General features: G+C 45.2%; 1 protein-coding gene across 3 annotated transcripts in view; it reads left to right on the top strand.

Annotated features, from left to right (window-relative positions):
- CAB39 (calcium binding protein 39) overlaps window positions 1-17,535 on the top strand; it is a 92,418-nt gene that overhangs the window by 18,969 nt on the left and 55,914 nt on the right. For 2 of the 3 annotated variants that reach the window (XM_075937496.1, XM_075937497.1), the window contains one exon: window positions 10,936-11,093. In XM_075937496.1, coding sequence (XP_075793611.1) covers window positions 10,980-11,093 — 114 coding nt within the window. In that variant the 5' untranslated portion in view covers window positions 10,936-10,979. Of the gene's footprint in view, window positions 1-10,935; window positions 11,094-17,535 lie in introns of those variants that run through there. The other variant, XM_006114244.2, reaches the window with a different exon arrangement.

The following is a 17,535-nucleotide window of genomic DNA, read 5'->3' as shown; positions in this document are numbered from 1 at the left end:
CTCACTGTCACATCCCACACACTCTTACTTTTCAGCTAGGGATGTAATAGATCTCTGCTTTGTTCCACCGTATCAGCAACCTTCTCCACACATCGCAGGTGTAAGGATTAGGCTTCATTGGCCCTTCAGCTATGCATGAAGCCCTCTCCAACTTCACTGTTATGGCCCCACTGCTCATTCACTAGCCAGAAATGTGGGAGTCATCCCTGGAATTGTTTAGCAATTGGATGACCTCCTTTTCAGTCAGGAGCTCATTGTCCTTAGTCTTGGATGAAGGGGGTTTCTGCTTTGCCATGCCATTTCTGCAACTGCTTCTCCTGCATCTTACCTCCTGTTTGTCTTAAGTCCCTCAGCTGCACAGTTTGCTTCCCATAGTCAGTGTCCTGACCGAAAAAATCTTAATTGACCAGTTTGCCACTTCTTTTCTCTTCTTGAGCAAGAGTCATGATCTGTAGATAGAGGGATTCAAGATGTTGACAGTGCCATGGCTCCAAGTCTGAGAATAGAAACTTGTATATTGACTGCTGTCACTTGCTTTCTCCATTAATTAGTATAGAAATTCCAGTGTGCCTTTCAAAATAAATGTTGAAATATGGCATCTTTAAATTATATACTAAGCTCAGTTAGTTTGTCATTTTCATATTACAAGTGTCAATTACATCTTGGATTCATGAGTACTAGTTAATCTCAAAATGACTATACATTATATTATATAGTCATTGTTTATATTTTCACATCAGTATACATTTTTCAAAACAGTAAGTTGCAAAGAGACGTACTTTGTGGCTGCAGAGCTCTTTAGTCCAGCACACTCTGGTCTGACAATATCCATAGTCCATCATGATTTCAGTTATCTGGATAACTTAACATGGGTGTGGCCAAGTTTCCTGTGGTCTCATGAAATTTGTTTATAGTCACCAATCTTGGTTCTCCGTGTTCTGTGCTCATCTTTAGCCCTAAATTATCCATCTTCTAACAGCCCAGTAAGTATTGAAAGTGTTGCTAATGCTGCTAGGCAATATTGACCTCCTATGGTTCGGCAAATTCTTTGGTTTCGCTCCAGTCAGGTCCCAAGGGTGTCAGACTAGAGATGTTCAATCTGTGTATAAAAACTATAGTTTTGTGTGTTCAGTTGGTCATGGGAAAACATGGGTTATATTTGTTAGGAATGGAAACCTCTGACAATGAGCTAATGAACCATAATAAAAATCTAGAATTTTTTGTGTCATGGTGTTAGTGATCTTGTTCCTCATTTCTGAGGCAAGTAGAATCTTAAAGTCTTTGAGAACTGGAGAGAAGTAAGGATATTAAATATCGACTTATTGAGTAGTTGATGCATTTTTGCATCGACTATTCGATTAGTTGATAGGGCACCTCTGCCTTTGGATTGTAGCAACAGCCCTAGGGTTGTTGCTACACTTCAAAGACAAAAGCGTCACATGGAGCCCGGGGTTAGCAGGGGACTGACCCTGGGCTCCATGTGGCACTGTCGTTTGGAAATGCTGTGGGGAGCCCAGCATCAGGCTCCTTGCAGTGTTTCAAAGCAACAACGCTGCACAGAGGCGGGGTCAGCTGTGGCGTTCCCAGCTGATCCTGAGCTCCATGTGATGCTGCCACTTTGAAATGCCACATGCAGCCTGGGGACACCCCAGCTGGCCCCGGGCTGCAAGTAGCGTTTCAAAGCAGCAGCACCATGTGGAGTCTGTCCCCAGGCTTCAAGTGGTGCTGCCATTTGCAAGTACCCCCTTCTCTCCCCCCCTCCCCCTGGCCTCTTTCTGATAGAGGCAGCAAGGCAGCGGAACAACTAGTCGACTAGTCCTTTACGTCCCTAGAAAGGCAAGTGTGATTAGTAAGTGGAATCAGCTGTCTTTGGGTCTTTGAGTGGAATGTGTAAGTATGGTTGTAAGTTTCATTGCTAATTTTGTTTTTCAGTGTTAGGTTGAATTTACTAGGTCAGCAGTTCTCAAATTGTGGATGATGTCACCAAGGGGTGGGGAGTCACCAGGCCCACACCCCTTCTGCAGTCAGATGTGACTCTTAGCCAGCAAGTAGAACAGGAGGTTTATTAGTTGACAGGGACACAGCGTAGAACAGACTTGTCAGCTCAATAAACAGAAGCAGTGAGTACAGTCCATCTTTGGGAGAGGGGAGCTCAGAGCCAAGGCCCTGATCCCCTCCCTGTACTCTAAGCCAGCAAGACTAACCCACACTCAGCAGCCCATCCCAGCCCTGCAGCTAGCTCTGCCTCCGACCTTTGTCCTGCTTCCCAGGCAAAAGGTGTCAGCTGGTCACACATTCCTCTCATGCTCAGGTTACAGAAGGCATCAGCCATTGTGTATGTGGGGAAGGCTATCTCACCAAAATTCCCATCTCCATCTAGGTATTGCTGCAGTGCTCAGGGAAACTGGGGCACACTTGGGGTTACTCCAGGACAGTAGAAATCTGTAGCATAACAAGGGAAATAAAATTCTCATAATCTCCATTTTGTCATAGGTGGAGATCCCACAGTGAGTCACAACTTCATTTTGATGGGGACACTAGGGCTGACTTAGACTTACTGGGACCCAGAATGAAAGCTGAACCAGAGTGGCAGAACATGGGTTACAGGCCTCCAACTTGGAGCTGAAGCCTTTGGACTTCACTTTTGTCCCCTTCTGTCTTCTCCAGCCCGGGGCAACAGGGATCATGCAGGCTCAGTCTTCAGTCTCGTGTTCCTAGCGTCACAAAGTAATTTTTGTTGCTGGAAAGTTTGAGAACTTTTGGTGCAGTGAAGTTTGAGAACCCCTGTATTAGGTTGGGATTTTTTAGACAGACTGTATGTAATAAATGTGAAACATGTTTGTAAATAGTGCTAGTAGGTGATTAGTAGTTGTCAAACATCCGTGTATGAATTCATCTCACTCAACATGCCTAAAACAGATGGAAGAGGTAGGAAACAATACACTAAATTAAAATAATTAGAACAATCTGTCTAAAGTGAAATTTAAACATCATCAAACAAGTTAACATGAAAAAAGGATTTGTGCTTATCTCAACAAGAGCAGAAAACATTTTATTTGATTCTCAGAAATCAAATATACCATTGAATGGAACTTTCATTATAAAAGTAGAAGAGAATAACATTGATGAATTTGATCCTACGAGATGTTTTAGTGATTAGCACTAAAATGTACCTATGATTATACTCTTCAGCATGAGTCTCTGTTATCCCAAAAATGGTAAAGATGTGATTGTTGCTAAATTGGATGAAAAGCCAAGATTGAAATTTGGCAGAATCTATCCTTTCATGCTAACATCTTAAACATAGCACTAAATGAGCATTTTAAAGAAAAGGGGTCGTCATAGTTCACTGCTAGAATATTGTGTAAGTATAATCATGAAAGGTTTAAAATTGAATTGAGAATTTTATTTGTTTTTAAAAAGACTTGCATTCTGGTCTAACCAGCTCAGAATCAGTGTTTTAGCCCATTATTACTATAGAACACTAGAACTGCAAGGGACCTCAAGAGGTCTTCGAGTCTAGTCCCCTGCCCTCATAGCAGGACCCAGTACCATCTAGACCATCCCAGATAGATGTCTATTTTGAGAGAGGGAGATAGATAGATGCATTGGTATTTGAGGGAGGAGATGCAAAAAGTGATCGATCTAAGTCAGTGGTTACGGGATCTACTTGTAGATGTTAGAGCTAGGGATATAAAATCCTGATTACAGTAAAACTCCAATTGTCTGGCATCGTGTGGTCTGGCACTCCCGATAGTCAGGCACCAACTGGAACCCAGAAGTGCTCTGGCAGCTGCTTCAAGAAGTTGTTAGTCAATTACACTACCTCCGGCTAGATCAGCAGGTGACAGGCTTGCAATGTATCATAGAATCATAGAACTGGAAGAGACCTCAGAAGGTCATCAAGTCCAGCCCCCTGCTCTAGCCAGGACCAATTCCAACTAAATCAACCCTGCCAGGACTTTGTCAAGCCGAGACTTAAACACCTCTAGGGATGGAGACTCCACTACTTCCCTAGGTAACCCATTCCAGTGCTTCACCACCCTCCTAGTGAAATAGTTTTTCCTAATATCCAACCTGGACCTCTCCCACCACAACTTGAGACCATTGTTCCTTGTTCTACCATCTGTCACTACTGAGAACAGCCTCTCTCCATCCTCTTTGAAACCTCCCTTCAGGAAGTTGAAGGCTGCTATCAGATCCCCCCCCCCCCCACTCTTTGCTTCTACAGACTAAACAGACCCAAGTTCCTCAGCCTCTCCTCATAAGTCATATGCTCCAGCCCCCTAATCATTTTGGTTGCCCTCCGCTGGACCCTCTCCAATACGTCCACATCCTTTTTGTAGTAGGGGGGCCCAGAACTGGACACAATACTCCAGATGCGGCCTCACCAAAGCTGAATAAAGGGGAATAATGACATCTCTGGATCTGCTGGCAATGCTCCTCTTAATGCAACCTAATATGCCATTAGCCTTCTTGGCTACAAGGGCACACTGTTGACTCATATCCAGCTTCTCATCCACTGTAACCCTCAGGTACTTTTCTGCAGAACTACTACTTAATCGGTTGATCCCTAGCTTGTAACTATGCTTGGGATTCTTCCGTCCAAGTGCAGGACTCTATACTTGTCCTTGTTAAACCTCATCAGATTTCTTGTGGCCCAATGCTCCAATTTGTCTGTGTCATTCTGGACCCTATCTCTGCCCTTAAGCGTATCTACCTCTCCCCCCAGCTTAGTGTCATCCGCAAACTTGCTGAAGGTGCAATCCATCCCCTCATCCAGATCATTAATAAAGCTATTGAACAAAACTGGTCCTAGAACTGAACCTTGGGGCACTACACTAGAAACCGACCGCCATCCTGACATTGAGCCATTGATCACTACCCGCTGGGCCCAGCCTTCTAGCCATCTTTCTATCCATCTTACCGTCCATTTATCCAGTCCACATTCCCTTAACTTGCTGGCAAGAATATTGTGGGAGACCGTATCAAAAGCCTTGCTAAAGTCAAGGTATATAACATCCATTGACTTCCCCATGTCCACAGAGCCAGTTACCTCATCATAGAAGCTAATCAGATTGGTCAGGCACGACTTGCCCTTTGTGAATCCATGCTGACTATTCCTAATCACTTTCCTCCATTCCAAGTGCCTCAAAATGGATTCCTTAAGGATCCCTTCCATGATTTTTCCAGGAACCGAGGTAAGACTGACTGGCCTATCTTTCCTTTCCTGCCTCTGGTGGTGGCAGGGAATGGCGCGGTGAGGGCCGAACCCTCCGCCGTTTTGCAGGGAGGCAAAGCCTGCAAGCGGTGGCTGCAGAGAGGGGGCGAGAGGCAGGCAGCTGCTTCAAGAAGTTGTTAGTCAATTACACTACCACTGGCTCAGTACCTCCTGATAGTCCGGCATATCCAATAATCTGGCATCACCTGGGTCCCAAAGGTGCCGGATTATCGGAAGTCTACTGTAATTGGTTAACCAGTTAAACATGCGCAGGCAGGAAGGCCCACACCAGTCTGGCTGACCTGGAGCGCCCCTGCCTGCCATGGGCAGAGTCTGCTCCAGTCAGGCTGGAGTGCCCCTGGCACAGGCGGGGACTGCTCCAGCCACCACCTGTTCACCATTCTCATCCCTGTTTGGAGCCTCTGACAGGTATCCTGACTGGTTTGGCCAGGAGATTATCAAGTGTCTACACTTCAGCTGTCCCTTCCCCCACTGCCATGCTTCTTCTGCCCTCTGCCTTAAAGCTACCCTCCCCACGGCTGCTGTGCAGGGAAGGAGAGACGGAGGAGTGGGTGCTGATATCGGGTCCCCTAAATCCCACCCTTTTCAGAGTGGAGGGTCATAACAGGGCTTGGGCTGGAGGGAGTTTGTTGGCTTCTTTTAGGAGTGGTACAGGGCCCGAGCAGAGGTGAGCCTGCCTTAGCCACACTGTACCCTACCCAGGAACCACCTGACATAAGCAGTCCCCAGCTGAGGCCTGTATCCCAAACCCCTGATCCTGTTATGAACCCTTTCTTTCATTTCAAACCTCTGCCCTAGCCCTGACTCCCTCTGCACTCAAACTCCCTCCCAGAATCTTCATTCTCAGGGCTCAACAAAGTATTGAATCTACTCGTCCATGGCGAGTAGATTTCAGCTGGGCTCCCTGTTCATTTGCGGCGCATGTGTGCTCAATGTGGATCTTGCGCATGCGCAGTACGGGGCTAGCGAGCGGCTTTCGCCTCTGTTCGTCAAGTCCTATTCATTCTGAATCCCCTTCTGCATCCTTGTCCCAGCCCTGAGCCGCCCAACACACTCAAACTCCCTCTCAGATCCTGCTCCTTGCTTCAGCCCTGAACCCTCTCCTGCTCTCAATTCCCTGCCCCAGGCTCAGCTCAGGGTGTGTCTAGACTACAGGGTTTTGTTAACAAAAGGGGACTTTTGTCAACAAAACTATACCTACGAACTATACTACACTGCTGCTGAATTCTGTCAACATAATGTTGACAGAACTCAGCAGTTTTGTCGACGGCTGTAAACCTCATTCTACGGGGAATAACGCCTCATTCTATGGGGAATAACGCCTTTTGTCGACAGAACTCTGTCGACAGAAGGCATTATGCATCTACACTGTCACGTTGACAAAGTTGTCTGCTTTGTCGACAGAACTGGATGTAGTCTAGACGCTCTTTGTCAACAGAAGCTTTGTCGACAGATACTGTCGACAACTTCTGTCGACAAAAGCCTGTAGTCTAGACGTGTACCGTCTGAGCCCCTCCTACACTCAAAATCCTGCAGCCCTCTGTCCCAGCCTGATGAAAGTGAGTGAGGATGCGGGAGGGAGGGAAGATAGAAAAGCCATTAATAGCTTTTATAATAGCTTTTCTTTAGAAAATCCCTTAATAGGTGACATTTATGATCTTTCATTCAAAAGTCTGTTCTCTGGCTAGAGAAGAGGATTTTTTTTCAAATTTACCACCTTTTGGGTAATATCACAAATAATTCATTACTGCATGAAACAAGGTGGTAAACAATAGCACTTGCAGTAGTACACAGGGAAGGACTAGAACTACAGTTCATTCACAAGTTTGATACTCTTGCTAATGGATTAAATAAAGATACCTGATGTCTGGGACATTATCAACCTACCAAACAATGAAGGTGCCAATAGTTCTTTGTATAGTATCTGCTGTTAGTACTCTTCCTCTCTTATTGCCTACTAATGGTTCTTGTGTGCCTCTTTTGACTATCCAGTCTTTAGGTCCTGATACATTCCAGCTCCTCTTTCCCCTTGATATTTTTATACCCACTGCCTCTTCTTGTCCCCTCCTCCCATTTTTTCCCTCCTCCCCCCACTTTTCCCCCTATTTATTTTAGTTCTGGACATCCAACATTCTGGTCATTTGAGGAAGTGGGTTGTGCCCACAAAAGCTCATGATACCATCTTCATGTTTTGTTAGTCTTTAAAGTGCTACCAGACTATTTGTTGTTTTTTTAAGTTTTATTGTAAAAAAGATGTCATGGTTTGGATTTTTAGGTGCTACTGCATGATAATTGATAGTGTTTCTATCAGACAAGCACAATGCTGATATTTTGCATTGGATGGAGCATGATAATTTTGACAAGAAATGTAGGCACTTTTGGCCCTAAAGTATAATTTCTTCTTTGAGTGTTTATGTTGATTCCAATTAGGTACGTGCACATGCACGTACGCAGTTGCCAGAAGACTTTTCCCCTAGCACAGCGGTTCCCAACCTTTTCCAGATGGGGACCCATTTTGACAATTCAGGAACACTTGGTGACCCATGGCAATTCAGAAACGGGGAGGAGGGACGGCAGAGCCACCTGAGGAGACACTTGGCAACCCTTTTGAAATGTAATGGCGACCTATATTTGGGTCCCGACTCATAGGTTGGGAAACCCTGCCTTTGCAGCTAGTTGTAGCATCGGCCTAAGCACCCCCTATAGTCATGCCTTCATGGCTCCCTATGTGGAGCCCTGCTGACCTACCCCCTCCTCCAGTCCTACTTACCGCCAGTGACGGTTGGCTGGAACTTCTCTGTGCTCTTGTTTCAACAAGCACAGCAGCAGCTGTTTACATAATTTTTATTTGTTTTCTAGGATTTAGTAGTAGTGGTATTGAATAGGGTTAGTTAGATTATATTCCTTTGGGAAAGGCGGCATTTCCAGTGCATACCTGAGTCTCTGGGCTTTAAAGCCTGTGAAATCTACTTGAAGTGTACAATGTGTACCTGCTGTACTTGACATATAGTGGAAGGACGTAAAGCAAAGGACATTTTTTTTTTCCCGTGGCTGACTTCAGTTTGCGGAAATTGGTCTTTTTTGCGTGATGGGAGAGTGGGGAATGGGATGACTTAAAATGGAACAGTTCCCACAAGCGTCAGTGACGCTAGTGCAGAACCCCAGCGTATAGCGGGTGACTTATAGCGGGGATGCCCTGTATACCCAAAAATGATCCTTACACTTGTTGCTTGTTTGAAGTGCTTAGGAGAGAGCTATCAGAAGGCTCTTTATGCCATCTGTAAGATCTTCTGGCACCAGACTTTAGAAGATAGAGATCAACGCTTGACAGTTTCTCTAATACAGAGGTGGGCAAGAGGCTGCCAGCGTGCCAAATCCGGCCCACTAAGCCACCAAATCTGGCCCATGGCCCCCTCGCTGGAACCCTTAAACAGAGATCAGTTCATGTTTTAGAATGTATGAAGTGGAGGACAACTGGCAGCTGGGGAGGGAGGAAGGAGACTTCTCATGCTGTACCTGCCCCCAGCAAAATCTCTTAGCTTCCATTGGCCAATCTCTCAGTTTCCGGCCAATAGGAGCCAAGAATTTTTGCTGGGAGCAGGGCCAGTGTAAGAAGCCTTCTCCCTTCCTACTTGTCCCCTCCTTCTCCTCCCTCTCATGCCCAAGTGGAGCCACATGGAACAACAAGCCACCTTCTCTCAGAGCCTACCTCTGGCACGCCTGCCCCTCCCTTCCCTAACCCACTGCCCCCCCACATACCCAAACCTTCTGCCCCCTTCTGTACAAATAACCCTTCTCAGATCCGGCACCCCAATCTCCTGCCCCAGATCACAAGTCCCTCCTAGCCTAGATCACATCCCCAAATCCTGCATCCCAGACTCCCTGCCCTAGGTCACAACCACCCCTCCTTCACCCATACTCCCTCACAGACCCCATTCTCCCTCCTGCACCACACTCCCTTAGCCCAAGCTCCTTTTTGCACCCAACCTCTATCCCAGACCTTGCACCTTCTCCATTAATATCCTGGAAGAGTGCGACCCTTGACCACTTTCCAAAATCTTGGAGTGACCCTCTCCCCATCAAAAATTATTGCCCAACCATGCTCTAATGGAAGCAGCACTCTGATCCTGGGTTGACGGACCCTGCAACAAGTACCTCATCCTCTATGTGGAGTGCTCCGGCACTGTCAGCATGGCCAGTGCTGAGAGAACAAGACCTTGTAGTGCCGCACGATCAGTCTCTGCTGCCACAGCAAAAAAAAAGGCCAGACAGGACCATCTCCCACTCTTAGATCTACGGAGCCGGTGACTGTGATACCTGAGTTGGGCCACACTAGTGCAACTCCACCACTGGTGGAGATCATATTGATTTCTGCCCATGGGGTTGGGCATTTGAGTCTGGACCTGCCTTGTTCATCCAGGCAGGATGCATGTAACAGTTATGTTACAGTAAATTTTATCATGTACCTGGTTCACATATTTATTGGGATTTTCTGTGATAAAATCTTAAATAGATGTTCAATTCTTCAGATTGTTGAATTATACCAGACATGTAACAAGCTGTAACTTTTGCAAATGACTACGCCTAATTCACCAGTAAAAATGTTTGAAATCTTAAAACTGAAATGCTTTTAGTGACCTGTGATGGAAAGATCAAACTAAACTTTGAAGCCCATAATCAGTGAACGTACCAAATTTCAGTATTTATATCTATGAGTTGAGGGAGAAACTTGTTAAGTAACATATAAAAGGTGTTTGTATTAGATGAGAAGTTTTGTTGTAAATTAGATGTTAATGTTTTATACTGATCCATGCTGACTCATTATCTTTCTCATTGGCAGGTGTGGATAGAAAAATAACTGATGTTCAGAATGACATCTTTTGTTTGTAATGATATTATCATTTGTTTCCCACAGAAGTAACCCATCAGTATTTTTCAGTGCAGTATTTTCTGTTTACTTGTAGCTGGTCTAGAATTCTGGAAATAGAGTTTGTGAAATTTATGGGGAAGCTATTGTGTGAATGAAGATACTCAAGTTTAGGAATTAAGGCTCTGGTATTAGAGAAAAAGTTTTTCCTATTTAATTTATATAAAGGCATTAATATATTGAATGCAGATGCTAACTATCCCTTCAAAAGGTTTGCTAATACAAGGCAGAGGGCACACCACACCTTCAAAAGAACTGTCTCTGTTAATGTGATCTTCAGTTGGATAGAGTATGACCCTAAACGCTCTAAGTCCTGGTAATAAAATCATGTTGTCAGCAGCCACTTATTTGAAAATAAGTTTCAGCATTCAGCAACAATGAGCCATGTCAGATCTTATTGTTAGTGATTTGATGTTTCTTGCCAACATAAATTGAAATAATCATATTTTTTATCTTTCTAGCATGTGACTTTCAACTGTGCCATTTGTATGCTACTCTGGTTCTAGGTATAATTTTTAATTTCTAGCTGAAGCATGAAATAACTTCAGTGTGATTTCTTGGATTCTTTGTTGAAAGTTCTTGAAAATTAGATACTCAAATTGTGTACAACTTAGTGTTCAGGATGACATCTTTTTGTGTTCTGGTTTAATTGAATTACATTGCATAGTATACTGATGCCTTTATAATGCTTTCTAGATCTTCACATATGTTGTTACTGTTGACTCACTGTTTCTTCCTTTGATATTCTTTTATTTTCTGTTTACAGGTGAAGCAAGAGCTACAGAAGGAAGACCTTTATAGCTTGCAATAATGCCATTCCCCTTTGGCAAGTCCCACAAGTCTCCTGCAGATATAGTGAAAAATCTGAAGGAGAGTATGGCAGTTCTAGAAAAGCAGGATATCTCTGACAAAAAGGCAGAAAAGGTATATTTATGGTACTTTTTATAGTGTTTATTCTTTTGCTATTGAAATATTAAACTTCAGTTGTGGGAGGGTAATCAATATTTACAGGATTTAAAAATTAATGTGTATTAACTATATAGGAAATATTTTGATTTCCCTTCACACACTAAAGATGAAGAAAAGTTGTATATTTTTTGAGTGCTTGTTCTTGTGCATTCGAATCAGGTGTATGCATATGCACAGTAGCTGGAAGATTTTCTCTTTAGCGGCCTTAGAATGTTGGAACCTTAGAGCAGTGGTCTCCAACTTTTTACACCCAAGATCACTTTTTAAATGAGAGAACAGCCAAGATCTACTGCCCCACCCCTTCCTTGAAGCCCCACCCTGCCCTCTCTGTTCTCCTCCTCTCCATCACTTGCTATCCCCAACCCTTATACTGCTGCTTTTTTTCCCAATCCTTCTGTAGGAAGAGGTTTTTCCAATATTTGGCCTGTCTAGACTAGACCAAATGTCAGAAAACCCCGTTCTTTTGGAAGTCCCCTTATTCCTCATGGAAAGAGGAATATAGGGGTTACTGAAAGAGCATATTTTCTCTTTCGCTTAAAAAAAGTGGAAGAACAAATGCATCCCTGTATGCAGAAGAGTTTTTCTGGGATACCTCTAGAATCCTGGAAAAACTCCTGCAGTCTAGCTGTACCCTCACTGGGTTGAGACAGGATGTGTAGGCTCTGGGGTGGGAATGAGGGGTTTGGGTGTGGGAAGGGGCGAGAGGTGCAAGGTCTGGGAGGGAATTTGGATGCAGGAGAAGGGGGAGGAGGGGATGCTGGCTCAGGGAGGGTGCTCCAGGCTGGGAAGTGTTGGACTCAGGTGGAGGGTTGGGGTACTGAGCAAGCCACAGGCTTGTGGATGTGAGGGTGGGTGCAGGAGTTTGGGTTGGGGGATGGGAAGGGCTCAGGGCAGGGAGGTTTAGGAGTATAATGGGCTCAGGACACAGATTTGTAGTGTGTGGATAGTGTAGGAGTGTTGTGGCATAAGACTGAGGATGTGGGGGTGCAGGAGTTTGGGGATGTGAGAAGCTCAGGACAGGGGGTTCCAGTGTATGATAGGTTCAAACCTAGAGTCTGGGAGTGCGTGTGCAGGAGTGTTATGATGCTGTGGACAGATGGGGGTTTGTTGGCCAGGCATCATTTTTAAATAAAATATGTCAAACGCAAAAAGTTTCAGCATTGTTTTTATTTATGAGAACCTGTTTTGATTCAGGGGTCACCGAAAAGTCACACAAGTGAGAGGCACAAAAAAAAAAAAAAAACACACCCCTCCTCCAAAGCTTCGCTAATGTGGCCCCAACTGTGCTGGTGGGAGCAGGGGACATGGTACTGGGGAAGAGTGCTAGTGGGTGCTGGGGCAGAGAACAGGGTGTCAGTGGAGGCAAGGGACAGGATGCCAGTGGGAGCAGAGTGCCAGTGGGAACAGGGGGCAGGGTGTTGGCTGGGGCAGGGAATTGTCAGCACTTGCTTCCCTCCCACCCCTCCCCCCTCCCCCCCACAGAGGAGGGAAGCTCTGGCAAGAGCCTCCTCCTGGGACTCCTCCTCCCTCCCCCACAAAGGAGGAAAGCCCCGGCTCGCATTTCCCCCCGGGACTCCTTTCCCCTCCCCGACATGCACTTCCCCCCCAGGACTCCTACCTCTTCCCCTGCAGAGGAGGGGAGCCCCGGTGCACGCCTCCCTTCCCCTCTTTCCCCCGCCCCCTTCCAGGAGGGAAGCGCTAGTGCACGCTTCCCCCCCGGGACTCCTCCCCTCTCCCCCGCAGAGGAGGGGAGCCCCGGCACACGCTTCCCCCCCAGGACTCCTCCCCCCTCCCCGGCACACGGTTCCCCTCTGGACTCATACCTCCTCCCCCGCAGAGGAGGAGAGCCCTGGTTCATGCCTCCCCTCCCCAGGATGGAAGCCCTAGTGCGCGCTTCCCCCCGGGACTCCTCCCTGGCGTGCACTTACCCTTGAGACTCCTACCTCCTCCCCTGCAGAGGAGGCGAGCCCCAGTGCACGCTTCCCCTTATCCCTTCCCCCAACCCCTCCCCCGCCCCAATAAGCCCCAGCACACGACTTCCTCCAGGACTCCTACCTCCTCCCAGCACACCACAGACCTGGAGGAGGGGAGCAGGCAGCGCACTTCCAGAAACCCTGGAAGTGGTGCGCAGCTGCCGGACTTCCTTCCACCCCATGGGAAGCCACCACTACCTCCATTTTCGGAGGTAGGTAGTGGGGCTTCTTCAGGATGGGGAGAATTGGGGGGGGCCCCTGAATGCTTCACGATCGACTGGTCGATCCCTCCCGATCAACCAGTTGATCACGATCAACAAGTTGGTGACCACAGCCTTAGAGAGAGCTACCCGTGGACCTTTTGAATGGAGTGCTCTGCAGACCACAGTTTGAGAACCTGTGCTCTGGATCTTTTAATTTAAAAAAAAAAAAAAAAAAAAAGAAGAAGAAATAATCGTTCATTCTGTGTATAATTCTGTGTACATATAGCATTTTGTAGGGAAATTCCTCAGGCATTTAGTGGAGATTAATGAAAGGTCAGTCAGCATTTGACAATGATTTCTGAAAAGGGATAATCAGTAACCTAAAGAAAAGAATGTGATTACAATTTACATCAAACACTAGTACTATGGATTTATTTAAAATTTCTATAACCAGCGTGTAAACATTTTTGGTTGAAATCAACAATTGTTTGTGTGAAAGTCTAAACCTAGAGCGTCTTCAGTTTAAAGATCTTTGTTTAAAATTATGTATATATTACCTTAAATGCTCACATAACCAAAGCCTTGATGCATACATACTATATCTCTGAATGCAGAATGTTTTTAGTACACTGAATTTTGGAGAAAAAAAAGTTGAAGAATAAGCTGTACATGTTATCTGTAGAACCAAATCAAAGGGACATTCAGTGCTCAGACGATTTTAAAATTTTTGTGTTTTTCAGGATATAAACTAGTAACTTTCAAATCCGCATTATATTTAAACAGATAATTTTCCTTCCTCTGCAAAGCTTCCTTTTTGGGCTCAGTGTTGGGTAGAATATGCAGCACCTACATAGACATTTCTTCTGCAACATATTTCTTTGGTTCTTGAGGTCACTTACATATAAACATTCAGATTAGGGATGCAAATGCTTATTGGATAGTAGACAGGATAGTCAACTAGTCCTTAATTCCTTTTTTTATTATTGTGCCTTCCCTGTTGCTCGATGTTGTAATGCTTTAATCTATTTCTTAAAAATATTTTATTGGTAATTTGCTTAGTGCAAACTTCAACTGTGTAAATTTGGTAAATTAGTTTAATGTATGGATTTGAAAGATGGAGGATTACCATTTAAATTGGAAGGTTTTTGAGACGGTTTCATTTGAAATGAGCTTTCATTTTGAAATGAAAAGACATGTAACAAACAATAGGAGGAAATTGGGAAGGGCATACATTTTAGGTTGTGCTGTTGCACAATTGCATAGTTCCAAATCATAAGATTTTTTTCCCCCTCATATAAATATATATAGGTATTTATTGCATAATTCAAATATCATTTTTGGCTGATTTCTTGTAGATGCCATATGCATTCAGGCATTATGCCTCCTATCCAGTGGAGATGAAGGCACATTTACTGTCTGAAATGTGTGGGGAAAGGGCATTCACTAAGAGACTTCTCAGAATATGCTTGATTTAACCAGTGGACCCATCTGGAATACGCATATGGAATGATTTTGAAAGCCCATTTTCTAGCCTCTGAATTTGAGACTGATCATGCTTGGTTTGGGAACAAGGCCCCTGTGGATTTGTGGTGTTTGATTATGCTACCCAAATAATTGTATTCCCAGATGGGAAACAATTGTAGAGCTGTTTCCTCTGTCCTCCTGGAGAAGTGAGGGCAGTGTTGTACCATGGCCAGGGACTCTAATGCATCATAAGAGATGTAGTCTAGCTAGAGAATCATGCTTAAAGAGAATTGGAGACATGATAAAATGAGAGTCCCATTTAATAACATTATGTAATGGTAGACAGCTAAATAGTGACAAGTTTTTAAAGTACTTATATACAAACGCTAGTAATTTAAATAATAAGATGGGTGAATTAGAGTACCTTGTATTAAATGAGGTTATTGATAAAATAGGCATCACAAAAACTTAGTGGAATAAGGATAATCAATGGGACCCAGTAATACTAGCCTAACCTAGTTTGTCAGAAGCTGGGAATGGGCGACAGAGGATAGATCACTTTATGATTGCCTGTTCTTTGAGTGATTGCTCCTGTGCATTCCAAGTTGGGTGTGGCAAGGTATATAGCCCACTGTCCACCAGTGATATTAATTGAAGCTATCTCTCTCTCTTTCCTCAGAGCAAGTTTTAATCCCTAGCTTTGTTCCTGTAGTTAGTTAAGTGTTAGATAGTTGCCAGTAGTTGTTAAATAGTTTTCTTAGCAGGGAGTATTTGTTCCCATCCCCAGCACAGGAACGTGCCTTGGATCCATGGTTTTAAACTGTATACTAAGTGCCAGAAGTTTATGCCTATAAGGATCCCCATGACTCCTGTCTTGAATGTCTAATTGAACCTGCATACACCCTCCACCCAACACAAACATTTGAAGCTCCTGTCCTGATACCTGTTTCATCATAGGCAGGATTCTGATAGAAGTGGCAACCGTAGGAGACACCAGCGCCCTCCAAATGCTAATAATAATAGTGTGTGTGGGGGTGGAGGGGATAAACACAAGCACGCCTCTTCCAGGCAGTCACCAGGGCTTAGGAAAAGTTTTTGAAGTTGTGTGCGAGGGTGGCATTCCATTTCTTATCCTGGATCCAGTTTCCGCATTTGGGAACCGTTATCTCAGTTTTATCCTGTCTGGGCCCAGATCATGACAGACAAGTGGGTGCTAGACACAGTCAGACTGGGATATTCCCTCTGGTTCTCTTCTATCCCACCCCCCCACCTTCCTTTCATGTCCCTCTTCAGGGACCCTTCTCACAAGCAGCTCCTTCAGAAGGTGCAGGCCTAAGTTGGTGACTAAAAAAGCTGAAGTTTCGAATGACCTTCCTGGCATCGTTCCATGCCTGGATCTGGGAGATTGTTTTGCTGCCCTCAATTTGAAGGACGTGTATTTTCATTTTTCCTGGGGTTATCTGATTAACAGTTTATGATATGACCCTTTGGCCTATCTGTGGCGCCCAGGGTTTTCACAAAGTGCATGGAAGTGGTTGCTGCTTTCCTCCAGTGCTGCAATGTCCAGGTATATCCTTACCTGGACAACTGGCTAGTCAAGGGACCGTCCAAGACGCTTGTGGAAGGTCACACGGACCTTGTCAGAAGAATGTTTCTGTGGCTGGGTTTGGTGTTGAATGCCCAGAAGTTTATCTCATCTTGGACAATAGAGTTTATAGGGGGTCACATAGACTCAGTTGCTGCCAAAGCTTCGCTTCTCCAATCCCATTTTGAAAGTGTGTGAACTGATACAGGGGTTGGGGCCTTCCCCATGACTACAGTCACAATCTGACTAACTCTTCCACATCCAGTGCTGAACTCTTTCCAATGGTGGCCAGACCCTCTCAGAATGTGTGAGGGGATTCCATTTTGTGCACCCCACCCTGTTTTGACACTAATCACGGATGCCTCAATCCTGAGGTGGAGCACCCGTCTGGGCAAATTAAAGATGCAGGAGATGAGGTCACAGGTGGAGTTTTCCCTGCAAATCAATGTCAAAGAATGCAGGGCAGTCCAATTGTCTATAAGTTCTTTGGAAGGGAGCTTTGAAGCAGATGCATTTCGGTCCAGACAGACAATATCACAGCGATGTTTTATATCAACAGACCAGGGTGATGCTTACTCTTCTCCCATGTCATGAAGCATTCATGTCATGGGAGGTATGTATTCGGAATGTACCTTATGACACCTCATCTGCTGGGGTCTTAAAATTCCATAGCAGACTGCGCCTGATGATTGTTTCACTGTCACAGTTGGTCCCTGCAACGGAATATAGTCCAAGGCATTTTCCAGAGGTGGGGACATCCCTGTCTGGATCTATTTGCCACCAGGCAGAATAGGAAGTGCTCTATTTTTTTTTGTTCCTACCTCAATCTTGGCAGGGGTCATTGGAAGATGTGTTCCTGATTCATTGGAGATCAGGCCTAGTGAATGCCTTCCCTCCCCCCCCCCCCCCCCCCCCCGATTTACAAGGTGCTGCTCAAAATATGCCAGGACAGGGAAGGTATGGTTTTGGTAGCACCTGTTTGGCCCAGGCAGCACTGGTATACAATGCTGCTAGAAACATCTGTAGACTCGCCTGTCCCTCTTGCCATGGTTCTAGACTTGCTCTCTCAGGACCAGGGCAGGCTCCTGCACCGAGTCTCCAGGCCTTCCACCTGACATACTGGAGACTCAGTGGTTGAACTTGATAGAGCAGACTTGTTCATAGAGGGTGCC

The sequence above is a fragment of the Pelodiscus sinensis genome, chromosome 10 (assembly GCF_049634645.1).
Source record: "Pelodiscus sinensis isolate JC-2024 chromosome 10, ASM4963464v1, whole genome shotgun sequence".
NCBI lineage: Eukaryota > Metazoa > Chordata > Testudines > Trionychidae > Pelodiscus > Pelodiscus sinensis.
This window is presented reverse-complemented; position numbering and strand designations above follow the sequence as displayed.